Source organism: Ciconia boyciana, chromosome 2, assembly GCF_034638445.1.
Source record: "Ciconia boyciana chromosome 2, ASM3463844v1, whole genome shotgun sequence".
Classification (NCBI taxonomy): Eukaryota; Metazoa; Chordata; class Aves; order Ciconiiformes; family Ciconiidae; genus Ciconia; species Ciconia boyciana.
The window spans coordinates 30,456,545-30,472,103 of record NC_132935.1 but is presented as its reverse complement, the minus strand read 5'-3'; the positions used below and the strand labels follow the sequence as shown (position 1 = coordinate 30,472,103).

Below are 15,559 nucleotides of genomic sequence, written 5' to 3'. Positions count from 1 at the left end.
GATCGCTTTTATAATGTTAATTCAGCTTAGCTGTGTGAGTCCCTTTCCAAACAGCGGGTCATTTAATAAGAGCATTATTTTTCGGAAGACCTCTATTTCACTCAGATCTGGGAATAAGTCAACAGTTTGTGTTGAAGAAGGTGCTAAATGTGAGGTAGCCAAGCCCTCATTTGCTGTAGAAAGAGAATTTGATGTAGTGAATGAGGTGGCACTTGCAGAAGGGTTGCTGGATTAAGGAATTTGAATATTGCCCAGAAGAATTCAAACTTCTCTTTCCCTATAAAATTCCAAGGTCATACTGGAGTCACTTAAACCAACATTTCTAAAAATTGTCATTAATTCTGTTTTCCTCATTTTCTATACCCCATCTTAAAGCCCCATGACTTGATTTGGTGGAATTTTAAACTCTCATAGTTGTAATTTAACATTTCATAGACTCTATGTCTTAAAGGAATTACAGCTACCCGCAGTTAGTCAGAAGCTGAGTTATAGGATACCTGCTATTCATCTAAACCAAAGTGACTGTGACAATTTGTCCTTCTTTCCTTTTTTACTATCCTTGGAACTTAATTCCAGGAGACTATAGGCACCCTGAACTTATCAAATACTATGAAAAATCAGGTCCAAGGTACCGCAGCTTAAGCATCCGAAGTTAGTGAACAATTTTGGCCATACTTCGTTTCCATCTAAAAGATGTGGAAGAACTGAACTCTGTATATAGTGAGTGAATATCCACACACGGTGTATGTTCACCAATTCCCCAGCTCTTTGCTCTACTTCCTAAGATAAAGAAACCTCCATAGTTGTATCTGAATCTCCATCAATGGTTCTCCATCGAGGTGCTTGATCTGAACTGAAGGATCTCAGGGAACATTACAAAATGCATTTGTTGTGCAACCTACACATCAGCTTAAATCACTTTCTGCAAAGCAAAGATGATACCATTGATTCAGCTCATGAGAGTAAAGATAAATTAGTGGTTGTTTGTGAAGTCCTCAGACACTGTCATGAGGAACACCACAGAAAAGTCTGTAAGAAATTAATAATGTCTATCAAGAACAGCATCTGAGCAGAGAGTGATAAATAAAGTGCAAGGTCACACACTGAAATGGGAAGAAAATAGAAGTTCATTATCTGGGCACCATCCATTCTATCCAATAAATGAGGTAAGGGTATATTGAAAGAATAGTTTATGATCTGATAATCAAAGGCCATTGTAAGGTGCCTTCACAGAGGGGGCAAGTTAAGTTTGCATGGGCAGTATTAATTCTGACCTGTTCTAACTGTTCTTGTCTTTGCTGATCTTTTGGCAATAACCATTGAAACTGTGGGGTGTCTGCATGCCTGTTTATGTGCTATTTTCTAGATTTTTGTTAAATGAAAAACTATCTACTTCATATTACAAAAAGATGCATAGATGCAATTTATTTCATATTACACTTCATTGGGACTTTTGAGTTCCCTAATTTGTTGAAACTGCTAAACGTCTAAATTGGAAGTTTGTATCATTAACAGATACATGCTCCAATTACCAAACATTACCCTGACATATGTATTCCCTAGGCACCCAACTCCTTATGGAATTCAAGTGTATAAACAAGCTCAAGTAGATCTACTGACAAGAAATTACATAGAAATTACACATCCAATTGAGCAACATCCTCGTGCTGTCTGCTTTGTCTAACCATGTGTTCTACAACACAATATTATTGTCCCATACACTTTTTTTTCTTATGACTTCCATTTTTATTTACATATTAAAACACGGGTTTAAATAAGCGACTTGATCAAGACCAGTTGAAAATCTGTGGCATTGCCAGGCACCACACCTGCATTTCCAAATCCCTGGTTGGTGCTTTAGTCACAGTAAAATCCTTCCTTCCTTTGAATACTCATTAGAATTCAGTTCTTAAAATATTACTCCTACAAAATTTTGTCAAGTCTTGTGATTTTTGAAATGTAAATAGCAAGAGAAATGTTTTTACAATAGCACTATTGAGTGAAATTAAGCATTGATTCCTGCCTTGCTTTCAGCAGGATCCAGTCTCCAGCTCAGCTGTATTCACTTCACTCCTCACTTGCGTAGACTTTTCTTCCTACAGCATTTTAAAAGGTCTATTTTTTACTTCAAATTTTCATTCTGTATATGTCACCAGCTGTGAGAAAAGCCACTTTCTTCATGTACTTGTTTTCATCTGGGGGCTTGTTCCAGTGCAAAGTCAAATCCTCTTAAACCTCCAATTGGTCCCAGCATTATTGATGCGTACCCTATACTTTGGGTAGCTATGTATAAAGTCTTTACCTATCATTCTGACCTCTAAATTTTTGATATATCAGAGAATTGAATTTTCTAGCAAGAATTTATTCATTCTACTGTAAGCGTTATAATACAATGCTCTGTAAAACTATTTCTCTCACCAGTACAACATCCAGCAACCCAGACTATCACGGTGTAAGAGAGATGTTAGTCTGGAGCCATCTACTGGTTGTATTGCCGAGCTTTAATAGACAGATTTGAAAAACCACTTTACACATGTAATTTTATTATAATTATAAAATTATTATAATTATAAAAATAACAGCATATATTAATAGATTAATCACCTAAGTACGTGATGTTTCTTGGGTACTGGTTCTTTGTTTTTAAGTTTAAATACTCAGTGAACTGAATATGGCCCAATTATCAAAATAAAAAAAGAATTTATTGATCTTGCTTTCATAAACAAAATAAAAATGAAGGGGAGGGGGCCTAAAAAAGCTCTTATTTCTCAATAACACCGAAAAGAAACCAAGGAATAAGGTAATATTAATGCTAAGATGTAAACAATTTAGTAAAGTAACCCACATATCTTTAGTTTTATTGCTGTGACAAAGAGGATAAATAATTCTTATTGCCTTATTGATGCTTCCTAAGATTTCACCCTGAATTTGTAGTTGTTCTAAAATAGCTAAAGATGCACCATGTATGGTTTTCTTGGGATCAAAAAAGGTCTCAACCAATTTTATGACATTCTTCAAAGGTTTTTATTAAAAATAAATTCAGACAAAAAAGGTAGCAGATGAACAGAAGTATAAAGCCTTTAAAACCAGAAGTTCTAATAAACAAGCTACTACAAACTAAAAACAATCCAGACAATTTAGTTCGGAGACCAAAAGTATATTTATATAATGATGCTGTTAAGTATGTATTTACTCATTTATTATATGATACTATTGATAATTGTTTGTGCTGTATTTTAGTCTTATTTCTATTATTGCAAGAATACACACAACTTTAACTGTGTCTTCAGGAGCAAGAGAGAGCATTTTACAGATTTTACCAGTTTAAGAGAGATTCTTTGCACCTGTCAAATAAGTATACATACACATCTACGTATATGTATGTATACACACAGACGCACAAAAATATATATATATTAACTCATTATGCTAATGTCTATACATACATATGCATGTATGTATATATACATATACATGCATGTATATAAACATATAAGTGCATATATACAGACATGTATATATGCAGTATATGTATATTCATCTATAGATGTATATACATATACACACATGCACGCACATGCATGCATGCCCGTATTATCACACCTAGCATGCAACCTGTACCTTCTACAATCTCAGTTAAACAAAATCCTCTGTTGGCTGTTAGTTGCACTGGGGTTAAGCATTTGCCATTATTCACATTTGCCCTCAGCAGATCCATCAGCAGGAGAGACTTCCAACAGGAGCTGTAAGTGGCAAGTAATTTTATCAAGAAATGCAAAATGCAATTTGAAATGTACAAAAGGCAGATAAACAATAAGACTTCCCAGCATAAACAGGAAAGCATAAACATATTGCAGGTTTGGAGACCAGACTATGGGAGCTAAAACTAGGAAGAAAGACATTGCCACCATCACAAATGGAACTGGTAGAAACACCTGCAAAAGAAAGAAAAAAACTGTTTTAGAAAATAAACTGACTGTGATTTTATGCATCATTCATAAGAGTAATAATGCGTTCTTTGCCATACTCTACCATTTCTCACATTGCTGCAATCTCACCCAGGATGAGATTCATCTGACCTCAAATTCCCTACAACATAGGCATCTTTTCTAAAATATTTGTTCAGGCTCCTTCTATTGTCAAGGGAAAGAGATAGGCAGACCCTGAAAACCATTCATCCGCATATGATATTACAGGCTCCTAAAAGAAACTCAGGGTTGGGTGCCTAGAACAAGAAATGACGATGAGCATACACTTCTAACCCATGCTCCTGACAGCTAGATTGAGATGAAATTAAACCTATCCTTAATGTCTGTGGTTGTGTGAGGAAAGATGAGAGTAGATCAAGGTTTAATTAACCGTGAACCACCAGCCTGGATCCCACACTGTTGTGGTTACTGCTCCACACTAGCATGGTTTCGCGTTGTTTGCACATCTCCCCCATTCTGCGTATAGCCATCTCCTGTTTTGAAGTGCAAGCTCTCTGGGGCAGAGACCATCTCTTTGTTTATTTTCCTGCTACACTGAAGCAAAGTTTTTGAATAAGGCTCTAACCATTGTGATCATTATTTGTATTTTTGTAGTGATTATCCACTTTTGATTTGCACTTGTTCCTCAACTTTTGCACGCTACCCATGACTCAAAAAAATCTGTAAAAATATTTTGTAACTTATTTCCATTTACTTTGTATGGTCTATGTAGATGAGGTTCCCGGTATCGAAGTACAATCAGGCTTGCACAAGTCAATCCAATCATAAGCCAGGCAGAAAATCCAAAGTAATTTGTTAACGTAATAAGGTCAGAGGGGATGATAAAAATGGATGCAATAGCGGTTGAAAAAATCATGGCTGGTGCTGGAGTACAGGAGTGGACGTTAAGCATGGATATTAAAACAGGCAAATGTCCTGACTGACTTCCAGCATAGCTTAATCGACCTAGTGTGAACATGCTGCTGTTGAGGGCACCAAATATTGAGACAGCAACAGAGAGAGGAATGATCCAGGCAACAGAGGGGATCACTCGATCGGCCCAAGTGACTGCCACAGCAACTGCAAGAAAGCAAAGCGTTAGTGTAGTGTAGGTACCATGTTCTGAATTACTGACAGACTCAACAGAAACAAAACTTAAAATACAAGAAACACGTACTATTTACCAGCAATGCCTGGGGTTTTGTTACAGTAGTCAAACATGACTAATCTAATCCTAAGGGTATTTCATTCAGGAGGTAAAAATTTCCTGGGGGGGGATGACAGCAAGAAGGAGTGCTGCCTGCCAGAGCAAGCTGGGTAAACCTGCTGGGGCCAATACCATGGTAATGGACTGCCCAGTGGGAGCAAGCTGCATCTCACCGCCATGAATCACAAATGTACACTCATAGGCAAGGCCATGCGGGGAAAGAAAATGAACGCATTAGTCCCCAGCATGACCACAGTGGTGACATGATCTACTGCTATGAGGAAACTGCCAACATGAACACGTGTACGTGCAGAGAGGGGTCAGCAAGTGTGTTATTAATGAGGTTTTGCTTTGGGTGGAACTGGGAAATGCGAAAGATGATTTCTGAACAAGAGATATTCAATATTGCTTGGAAATTAGCTATAGCCCATACTGTAGCAGGGACTAATATTTAGTGGGTCTGTAACCAACTGCCATGAGGAATATAGGTCTTGCAGTGACCTGCACAGCATAGGAAGTTATTAGAGATGGGGAAAACAACCCCCCCAAAAAAAAAAATAGTGAAAGAACAAGAACCGCAGTAATGCATAGCAGTGTTTGAAACAAGGGCTATAATTTTAAGGCCAGCTCCTCAGCTGACATAGATAGGCACAGCTCCCCTGGTATGTTTGGAGCGGGTCATGCCAGCTGGGCAGCTGCTATTCACAGATACTCTGGTATTCGCTGCCTCTTTCATTGTAGGATGGATCTGCAAATGTATGCATCTCTCCCAGCACATAGCCTGATAATGGCTGAGCGATAATACGAGGTTGCTGAGTGACAGCTACACTGCTCCCATTTATGTTATTGAGCTGTTTTCACAGGAAAAAAAATAATTGATCCATCCAAATGAGGTATGTTTTTGTCAGTCCTGGAGGCAAGGTCTGACAGCTCAGTCTCATTAGAGTGGTATTTAAAAGGTGCTGTTTGGACAATCAAGGAGATACACAGTTCCTCTTGGACCTTTTCATGGACAGCTTATTTGTACAGGATCTGAGAAAGGCTTTATATACAGTGGACTTTTGTATAGGCTCTTCTAAGGAATCACAATATGGCATGAATAACACACACACACGAAATGGCTACATTTTTGTGTCCATAGTCTTTTCTATATTACTTATCACGGTAGACGTGTCCACTTCCTAAAAAGTAATGGCTTTAGCCTGAGACACCATGAGGCAGGGAAGGAAGGAGAAGAGAGGATTAAAGCTACATGAAAATAAAGGCCTTCTCTATACTCAACAGAGACCTGATCTCCACCTGATTTTCCAGGTTTTAATACGCTTCTGATTTTTTTAAACAGTGCAAGTATAAGCCAACATTTTCAACACCTAATAACATCTGTCTGCACTCAGTCCAGCTTGTGTCACACAGTAAAATTAAACAAGAATTCTCTGTTAAAAGTTAGAATGAAACCCAAACTTCCCGACTGTGAAGTCAGATGAGCAGAAGTAACCCAGTAAATTGACATCGGATGGGTATGCTAATGAACCACACCTTTTTAATAAAAAAAAATCAAATCCATACCTGAAGAGACAATTTCCTTAGGTGTGAGGACAGTCAGATATGAGATGTTCACCAGTAAATAAAAAACAATTACTGCAGGAACAGCAGTCATCACAGTTAAGGGGATATTTCTGCTAGGGTTTTTCATCTCTTCTGAAAAATACAATGTAAGAAGACTAATAAAGCAAGCAGTATAGCTTCTGCAAGTGTGTTTCAGTAATGAATCTGCGCAGAGCTTGACAAGACTGATACCAAAGTCCTGCCCCAACCCCTAATCATGGCCGTTAAGCTACATTGCTTGAGGTCCTACAGTGGTTCTCAAATAGTTTATTATCAAAGAAGCCTAAACAATTTTTTTTTCTTTTTTTTTTCTTTTTTAGACATTTTTTAACTATCTTGGAAGGAGGGATGGACGGAGGTCTGATAGACTGATAAAAAAATGACAAAAGGACTGATAACTTTGATTTGATTAAACACATATTTGATTTACATTAGAAAATTGATTTGGTAAGAAATTTTCAAGTAGCCATACTTTTAAATTGCTAGCTTAAAAGTGAGACTCTAAAGTCAGATTTATTCCTACCTTGCCTCATGAGTCCTGATCTGAAACCTTCTCAGTGTATTTTCCTATTCCTGCACAAAACCTTTCTCTTTGTCCTCATATCAGGAAATACAGAAAAAGAAACGGGAGACTAAAGGTATTGACAGAAGCGCAGTAATGCAGTGGCTTTAAAAGGGGGCCATTCCCAGCTGGATTCTGCTGTTGATTATCTTTTCCAGGGCAAAGCTGGCAGAGGAAACCTCTTTAGTGCTAAGCTTGGCATCTTAGCTTAAAACTACTCTTACCAAATAAGAAAAAACTCCAAATTTTGCAGCTGAACAACTGAGGCACTGGCACGCATTCCTGACCATGTGATAGTCCCAGCAAAAGACGGAGCTGGTTTCCAGAACCCTAATAATTCATCCTCATCTCAGTCAAAATGGGTCTTTTTCCTCTCTTTCATTCCTTCATCCCTTCCCTCTCGCTCCCTCTCCCATTCCTGCTTCCCTCAGCATTTACAAAAGACTTCCTCAGTACTATCAACCGATAACTCACAAGGGGGAAGAAGTGAAAAGTCAAATGTGCAGCTTACTCAAGCTTTTTTAGGAGACAGAAATCCCTTTCCTCCCTCACATATAATTTGTCTCCTGCCCAGAACATCAGCTCTGAGCCTGCCCCAGCGTCGGCTGTAGTGCACAGGGCCAGAAGGACTGAATGAGCACAACAGCGGAATTCAGATACAGACTATTGCAGAATTTGGGATTTATTTCAAATGTAAGAAATACACTTCGTAATTTTGAGCCCAGAAGGGGACAATCACCAAAACTGCCAATTTAAATTTATCCTTCCATTTGTTGTGTTGCTCATTACAGTCCTGCCGTCCAGCTGGCACCTGATGCTTTAGCTGAAGCTCACAGGAATGAAGTTATTGTTGAAGAATAGGAAATTCAGTTCAGAAGAGGACTATTGCATAGGTTGCATCTGTCTAAACAGCTGTGCTGTCCAGTGTATGGTATTTATTACTACTGCTAACTGATCAGAAAATAAATTAATATTTTACCACTAATTTTGTATTTTCTTGGGCTTACAAAGCTAAATGCTTGCCTTTAAGGAAATTCTATTTTCTTAAAGATTTCAAAACTACACTTTGCTGATTTATATCACCTTTTCCATTGCAGAATATTGTTAATGCTGGAATAGCTGGATTTTAATAATAAGTCATTTTTTTAAACATTAACCCAATTTTCACACTGTTCTCACCATTGAACTTTGTGTTATGCATTTCACACATTTGGTGTATTTAATGTTTTACATGTGATAGAGGTCAATGGATAAATTGGTTTAAAAATATAAAAGCAACATTCATTTGCTTACAACTTAATTCTATAAATCTGATAATTATAAAACACTATCCATTTAACTCGTGATGCACATAACTAACATTATGAACATTATCTCTGCAACTTTCATGAAAAACTGCTGTACTTATTACTGCCACGTGTGTCATCAGATACAGAACAGGAAAAGTAAATGGATATTCAAAAAGGTTTTGAATGTTTAAAACTGAACACAAGTTATATGAAGGGCTTTATACCACTTTCCTTACATTGTTCTTCACCTGTGCAAAACTATTTTCGCAAGGAAGTGACTACTGACCATCCTATATATCCCTTAAAATTACTATATTTTGACACAATTCAAAACTAATTTTTCCATGTACAAATAAGCTGCATAATCTCAGAGAAGGTACAGATATTTAAATACACATTAATCAATTATCTTTTTGGATTTGGTCCTTACTGTGCACATATTTTGGCATGGATATCTTAATCCTTTTCTAAAAATGCACTGACACTGACACTAAGACAAAATGCAACTTTTTAAGGTGTGAAAAAATCTGTTTAGGCATGAGATTTTAAATGAACTATTTGATTTCTCTTGTACTCCTTTGGAAATGTCAGTCTGATGCTGGAGACTGCACAAGAAGCAAGAAACTTCCCTAGAGAGGAACAACGCCTCATCTACCAGCCCCAACAAACACAGGACTCGTGTAAAACGTGAGAGACTCCATGGTCTTGAAGGGGAGACAAGTTATACTAGGATGAGCTGAGGAACATAAGAATGACGACTGCAGAATAAATTCTAAAGAAGAGGAGTGAGATACCTGCCATATAATTGAGGGACCACCAACCACCATACGCATAAAGTCCTTGGAAGAAGGCTTCAGCAACCTGTGACGCGTTGGGGATCTCTGAGCCGAACGCGTCCTCAAACCTGGCCAGACTCTCCTTTCTCCCGCCAATGAGAACTATGCCACCGACGGCGATTACAGACAAGGCCATCATCTTCAGCAGAGTGAAAACCGTCTGCACCCATGTAGCCATTTTGACGCTGCGGCCATTTAAAATGCCCAGGGACCAGAGAACGGCCAAGGCCAAGCATTTCTTCAGCACTTCTGGTGCAGGGCAAATGCCGTAGAAGGGCTGGGTGGCATATTCAGCAAACAGCAACGCTCGAGCAGCATTTGATGCTGGCTTGGTAAATGTTGATGTCCAGATAAAGACGAAGGCAGGTAGGGATCCAAGGCCTCTTTTAATATGGCTGTATTCTCCTCCGGAGAAGGGCAGAGCTGTTCCCAACTCCGCATAGCAGAGGGAACCCATCAGAGAAACCAGCCCAGACGCAGTCCAGATCGTTAGTGCGATGCCGACGTTGAGTAAGGAATGCTTTAACACCCCCGTGGGAGACACAAAGATCCCTGCCCCAACAATTGATCCTATAATAAAACTTACCCCATCAAAATAACCTATATTTCTTTTGAGTTGCATCTTGGCCTTTTCTTTTCTTTTTCCATCTTTGGGATCGTCACTCTTTCCTTTTCCCATTTTTTTCCGTTTTTTCACAGCAGATTATATGACTTCAGAGGCTAGATTACATGTATTTCCCTCTCACTTTGTTGTTAGCAGACTGTCACAGTCCTACTTGCTAGTGAAATGTTATGGGAAGCCTGGCTTAATCATTCAGAAAAGAGAGCATACTTTGGGTTTTGGTGTCTTCTGTGTGAAGATGATTAACCAAATACTTCAAGAAACACTAGCAAATCATATACATGTTGGTTTAATATGTACTTCAGAAATTATTAAGGTCTGGAGGAATTTTTAAACCGGCGTAACAAATAATGCACAGTAAATGCTCATTTCTCGGCTGATTCTCATCAACAGATTTCAAATTTTTTATGTATGTCTTCAGAGACAACTGCGAGAGGTGGGTAAATGTGACCTCTGCATCAGACCTAGGGAAAAGGGAAGGGTATGGCAGCATGAAGAAAGAAATCAGCCCTCCTTATGTTATTGACAGTGACAAGGGCATTAGTTGAACAGCCTGGTACTATTCTTCCACCGTCAATACATAAAATGGACCGTGATAACCAGTGATCACCAGTATGTTTTGCCAAATCCTCATTAGTCACTGGGTATTCTGGAGCTTGTTTATACTTCACTCATTAAACACTGCCCTAGAAAGAGAATTACCAGTTTATTATCAGTTTTTCTTGAGCACTCATCGTTATAGTAGTACCCAAGCACTTCCTAAGCAGGTATTAATGTTCAGACACTGCTGTGAGGGGAAAGGGCTGTATCATCATTTCCATCGTCTGTATGGGGGCTATGGAACAGAAAGATGAAGGCTGAAAGCTCCCACCAGTTTGGCATGTGCCTTTTAAGTTGCGGCCACTGATTTTTCTACGCATTTAACAATCTGTGGTATAACTTATATACGGAAAAGGAGCTCCTCTTCAATCGGATGTGGATATACCATTGCCATAGACTTTTGGCCCAAGAAAAATGTATTTATTCTTTTTAAGAGATGTAGAGAAAAATGGGCAGAAAGCAGGAAACTAACTGAAAAAGAAGCTCAGCATATACCTTAAGGGTTGTTAAGCGCCCACATCAGTAGCTGCAAAGTTCTTTTTGCCAGTCAAGTTGCAGAACCAGTTTTGTCCCAAAGGTCAAAGCTCAGTAACGCAGCGAACAAAACTCACGGCTTTTATAGGGCCCAACTTGAAAGACACAGTGGTTCAGATCGGTCCTGAACAGCAGGATTTTCACTCAAGTACAAAATAAATTCATCTGAAAAATTAGGTTTATGTAATATGCCATCATGTAAAAGACCTTTAGTTAAAACAGGCATGTGCACAGACTGTTATTTTTCAGTTTTTTCAATGACTTGGTTAAAGCGGGTTTCCATCACCACACAGAAACTATGCAGCATGGTCAGTGACAGAATCCACAGCTCCAGAGCAGCTTTTAACTGTAAGACAGTTCTTCCATCTTCTGCCAATCACTGCAGCACTCACTATATACTTTCACCTTCAAAAAAATCAAGTCCTACAGACTACGAAAATTTTAGTTCTACATGAAACACACCTCTATTTATGAAAATTTGAATGCATTTTAAATTGCATTTATTCACTTTATAATTGCAATATGTATTTAAGTTCAAGTATGCATTTACCATGTATTATGAATAATTCATCATAATTCAAATATTTATTCACCAGTATTCATGAATTGGAAATTAAGTGTGACAAATTATTTAAATAGTTAAAATATGTAATCTCCTGGTTTATTTCAGTGCCTTTTCTGAGTCTCCTTCTCTGTGAATGCACACATATTTTTTGATATCCAGCAATCTTCCAACTCTTTATTTTGGGTGTTCGGCCATGTACAGCTGGATTTGGATTACTATTTTAAAACAAATCAATATTACACTAAATGGCAGCTTAAAGTACAAATGCAACTGATTTTGTTTCGCTGTTCATCCTGAAGTATGTTAATTTCTAGTATAACAAAGTCATTTACAAAATCTCCCAAGCAGCAGATTAATAAGGATTTTTTACTTCTGACAAAGCTGCCCGATTTCAGAAAACCCCACTGAGATTATTACTTTCTTGTGTGTGCTTTCTGCCTACCTCAGATAAATGTTTCTAGACTTTCAGTGAAATGCTTTGGAGATTTATGCAAAGTATGCTTTTCATTTTGGAGTGTTGTTGCCAGAGTAGGAGGAGGTAAGAGCAGAGACAATGACAACGTTCCTACAAATCCAACAGAAACTGGCATTCTGGAAACAGTACACTAACATGAGCATTACCGAGGCAGAACTCAGTAAAACAGAGCTGGTTACACAACAGGTGGTTTTCAGCCAAACTGCTTTCTTCTTCAATACGTAAGGGCAGAGCCTTCTGAAGCACGTCATAAATATTCACTTCCCAGGTTTTCTGTAAGATGTCCAAATTCTTCCTCTGGCTGAGAGGATAAATTGCTACAGTCTATATTATTATCTCAAAGTCTCATATGTCAGTGTCTCCTGCCTCACACCCAACTATGTACTCAATACCTGGTCAAACTCACTTTGATGACATTATCCAGAGACTCAACCGCTGAATATAGGGCAAAGATAAATGATTAAAATAACCTAGACACGTTTGTAAGACAAGCCTAAGATTCCCCTGATACGTGGAGCAGACTGAAAGGTTATATCATCATCAAAATAAAATGCCAAAGTACTGCAATTTTTATAGTCAACAGGGAACGACGACATTTCTTTTGAGTGCCAACTACTGAGTTCTCTTTGACAGTAAAATGAGGTCAAAAGAGTGCTATGTAACACCTATGGTTGAAAGCTGAAACTTCAGCTGATCGTTTCTAGTTCTCCTAGCATTTAGGATTTTCCCTTTTAATTTTCTTTCAAAATTCTTTTAGCCTTCAATGTCAAGTTTTTCACTATCAACTATCTAATGTTTAGCATGACTGATACCTTCAGTCACTGTAGTTTCTCTAGATTTAAGAGAAAAACCAATACAGAATAGCAATGGAAGAATATTTTTGTTGCCTAAAATGGTTATGTATTATCTCCTAATAGTAATTAACTGAATCTCAGTGTACTTGGATAAGGAGTCTTGATTTCAATCTTGTCAATAATTTTCTGTGTGCACTCACTAGGTCTTTCCTATGATCCACTCACTGCTTAGATGTGCTAGAAAGAAGCCCATCTGTCTAAACAATGTCAGATTTTAAAACATTTCTTTAGTTCTTTTTCAATTAACTACACAGCGTTTCAAGCATAGTATTGACTTATCTCTGCATCATCCCAAATCCTTTAAGGGGACACGTAGCAAAAATTAGAAACGAATTTGTCTTTCAAAGCTTCAGTAAATACTCTTCTGTGTTGTCTCTGAAGGAGCTTCTTGCTGCTGACATTCACCAAGGATAAAGAAGCAGAAGAAAAAGGAAAAACCTGAAGAGACCTTCTAGGAAAAAAAACAGTAACAGTTAATCTTCCCTGGCATACGTCAGGGAACATACTGTATTTAATATGACTGACAAATTTTATTTATAATTCTCCTTTTTTTTCTCCTCTTCTTTAGCTCACCTTTTGTTGGGAATATGACATTTCAAAGTAGTTTTCTTTGTCTTGCCTTCTGAAAGGAGCTCAACAGCTATTCAAGGATTTCCCTAAGTCCTGTTAGATAGAAGCCAGTTTACCATTTGCCACACCAGGCCCCATGACGTATTCACAAACTTTTATTTAGAAAATGAGTCTGCACATAGAGGCACATGACAACCTACTGCCTTGGCAATACTCTTTTTTTTCCTGGTACTCTGCCAAACTTATTTGCAAACTTATTTGCAACAAATCTACCTTTTACTAAAAGCCTTAAGGACCTATTTGTTTCCCTGGCAGATACATCATTCTACTTTTACTATTGATCAAGAAACAGACCCCACATAGTAGTCAGCTAATGGCAAACCAAAAACCATGGGGAAAGTCACTGTTTTGTGACATGCTACGATGTTTTCACTTGCATCCTACACATCTGTTCATACTAGCCATAGAGTTTACTACTCTTAAGTATTTCTCTCTGATAAAATATCAATGTAAGTGCGTTTGCATAAGCTGCTATATAAATTCTTTGTTTGGCTGTAATGTGTAAAGAAAAGTATGATGGATTTTTTGCAGTAACAGATACTGAGTGGCTGGTGAGCATGTCCAACAACAGCACTCATCTGTGTAAATGCAGACATTTAAAAACTAAGTGTCTAGACTTTGTTAGGCTTCCCCTGTAGTAAACAGCAAGAGATGGGTTGAGACTCACCCAATCCCTGCAATGGCTGTATGAACTGCCCACTGGAAATTACTCCCCTTCTACTTTTAGATGGTTAGATCAATCTACCCCTCCATATCAGGACAGGCTTGCATGTTCTACATCAAATGCTCAGTGGTGCACTGTAAGCTTATACAGTGATACTACAGTGCCCTGAAAAATAAAGCCATTCATGAAGAAATGTTGATATGGTATTGTAAAGGGGTACTACAATAGCACTGATATTAAAAAGCATGTACAGTGCTCAGTCCAAGTAAGAAGTCTGTTAGGACATCTACTCCAGCCGTACTGAAATTGGTTAACCAAAATTCACCTTTAGCTCTATTTTTCTTCAAAATCCTAATTGTACTGTAACAGCCAGTGCCTTGTCACTAGTTATAGTCATGCGGAGGCCCTCCCTGGCCATGCAGGCAGGCCATGCTGCTGCACAAGACCCCCCCAGCCTGGCCAGCAGAAACCCCCCCAGAAGCTCAACAGTCCTGGGACTGATTTTCCTGCTCTTCAGGATGCGGTGTGAGTCACACCATGCACAGGGTGGGAGCCTCAGGGTGGAAGCAGGGTGGGAACCTCAGATTTCAGCACACTGACCTTGAGCAGGCAGACCCATGGGCAAGTACTGAGCCAATGCCAGAAGTGCTGCCAGGGCTTCAGTGTATTAGAAAATGCCTCTTCTACAGAGTGAATCTGCGGCCCCTGCCAAGGCCAGGCCAGGCCAGGCCGGGCTAGGCCTGCCTGAGCCAGTGGCGAGCTTTGAGCCACGACCGGAGTAAACTCTTAATACTATATCAGCTCTAAAAAAAACAAAGCCCCCAAACATCTCCCTGAGGAGACTTCAAAGCAGTCCAGTTTATAAACCAGCCTCCTCGCCGGGCGCTGCCAGACGGCAGGGAGGGCGCGGCCCCACAGGCGGCTCAGCGGCAGCATGGCACCCGCCCCCACGGCTGCCCCGCCACGGGCCGCCTGCGGCCTCGCCTGCTGCCTCGCCTGCTGCTGTGCGCATGCTCCCAGGTGCCCCGCCTCCCCTTCTGCGCGTGCGCCCTGCCCGCAGCGGGGAGGGGGTGGGGGGTGGAGGGGAGGGGGAGAGAGGGTGGGGGAGAGAGAGAAAGGGTGGGGGAGAGAGAGAAAGGGAGGGGGGA

At 39.3% G+C, this 15,559-nt stretch overlaps 1 protein-coding gene across 1 annotated transcript; it reads right to left on the bottom strand.

The window, feature by feature from the left end:
• Positions 1–3,597: 3,597 nt before the first annotated feature.
• SLC7A13 (solute carrier family 7 member 13) lies at positions 3,598–15,481 on the bottom strand. The gene is made up of 6 exons (XM_072852280.1): positions 15,012–15,481; positions 13,691–13,780; positions 9,426–13,568; positions 6,742–6,873; positions 4,684–5,048; positions 3,598–3,935 (listed from the first exon to the last, which is right to left on the bottom strand). Exons 3-6 carry the CDS (start codon positions 10,144–10,146, stop codon positions 3,690–3,692), a joined length of 1,464 nt encoding a protein of 487 aa, XP_072708381.1. The 5' UTR covers positions 10,147–13,568; positions 13,691–13,780; positions 15,012–15,481; the 3' UTR covers positions 3,598–3,689.
• Between the last annotated feature and the right edge of the window lie 78 nt (positions 15,482–15,559).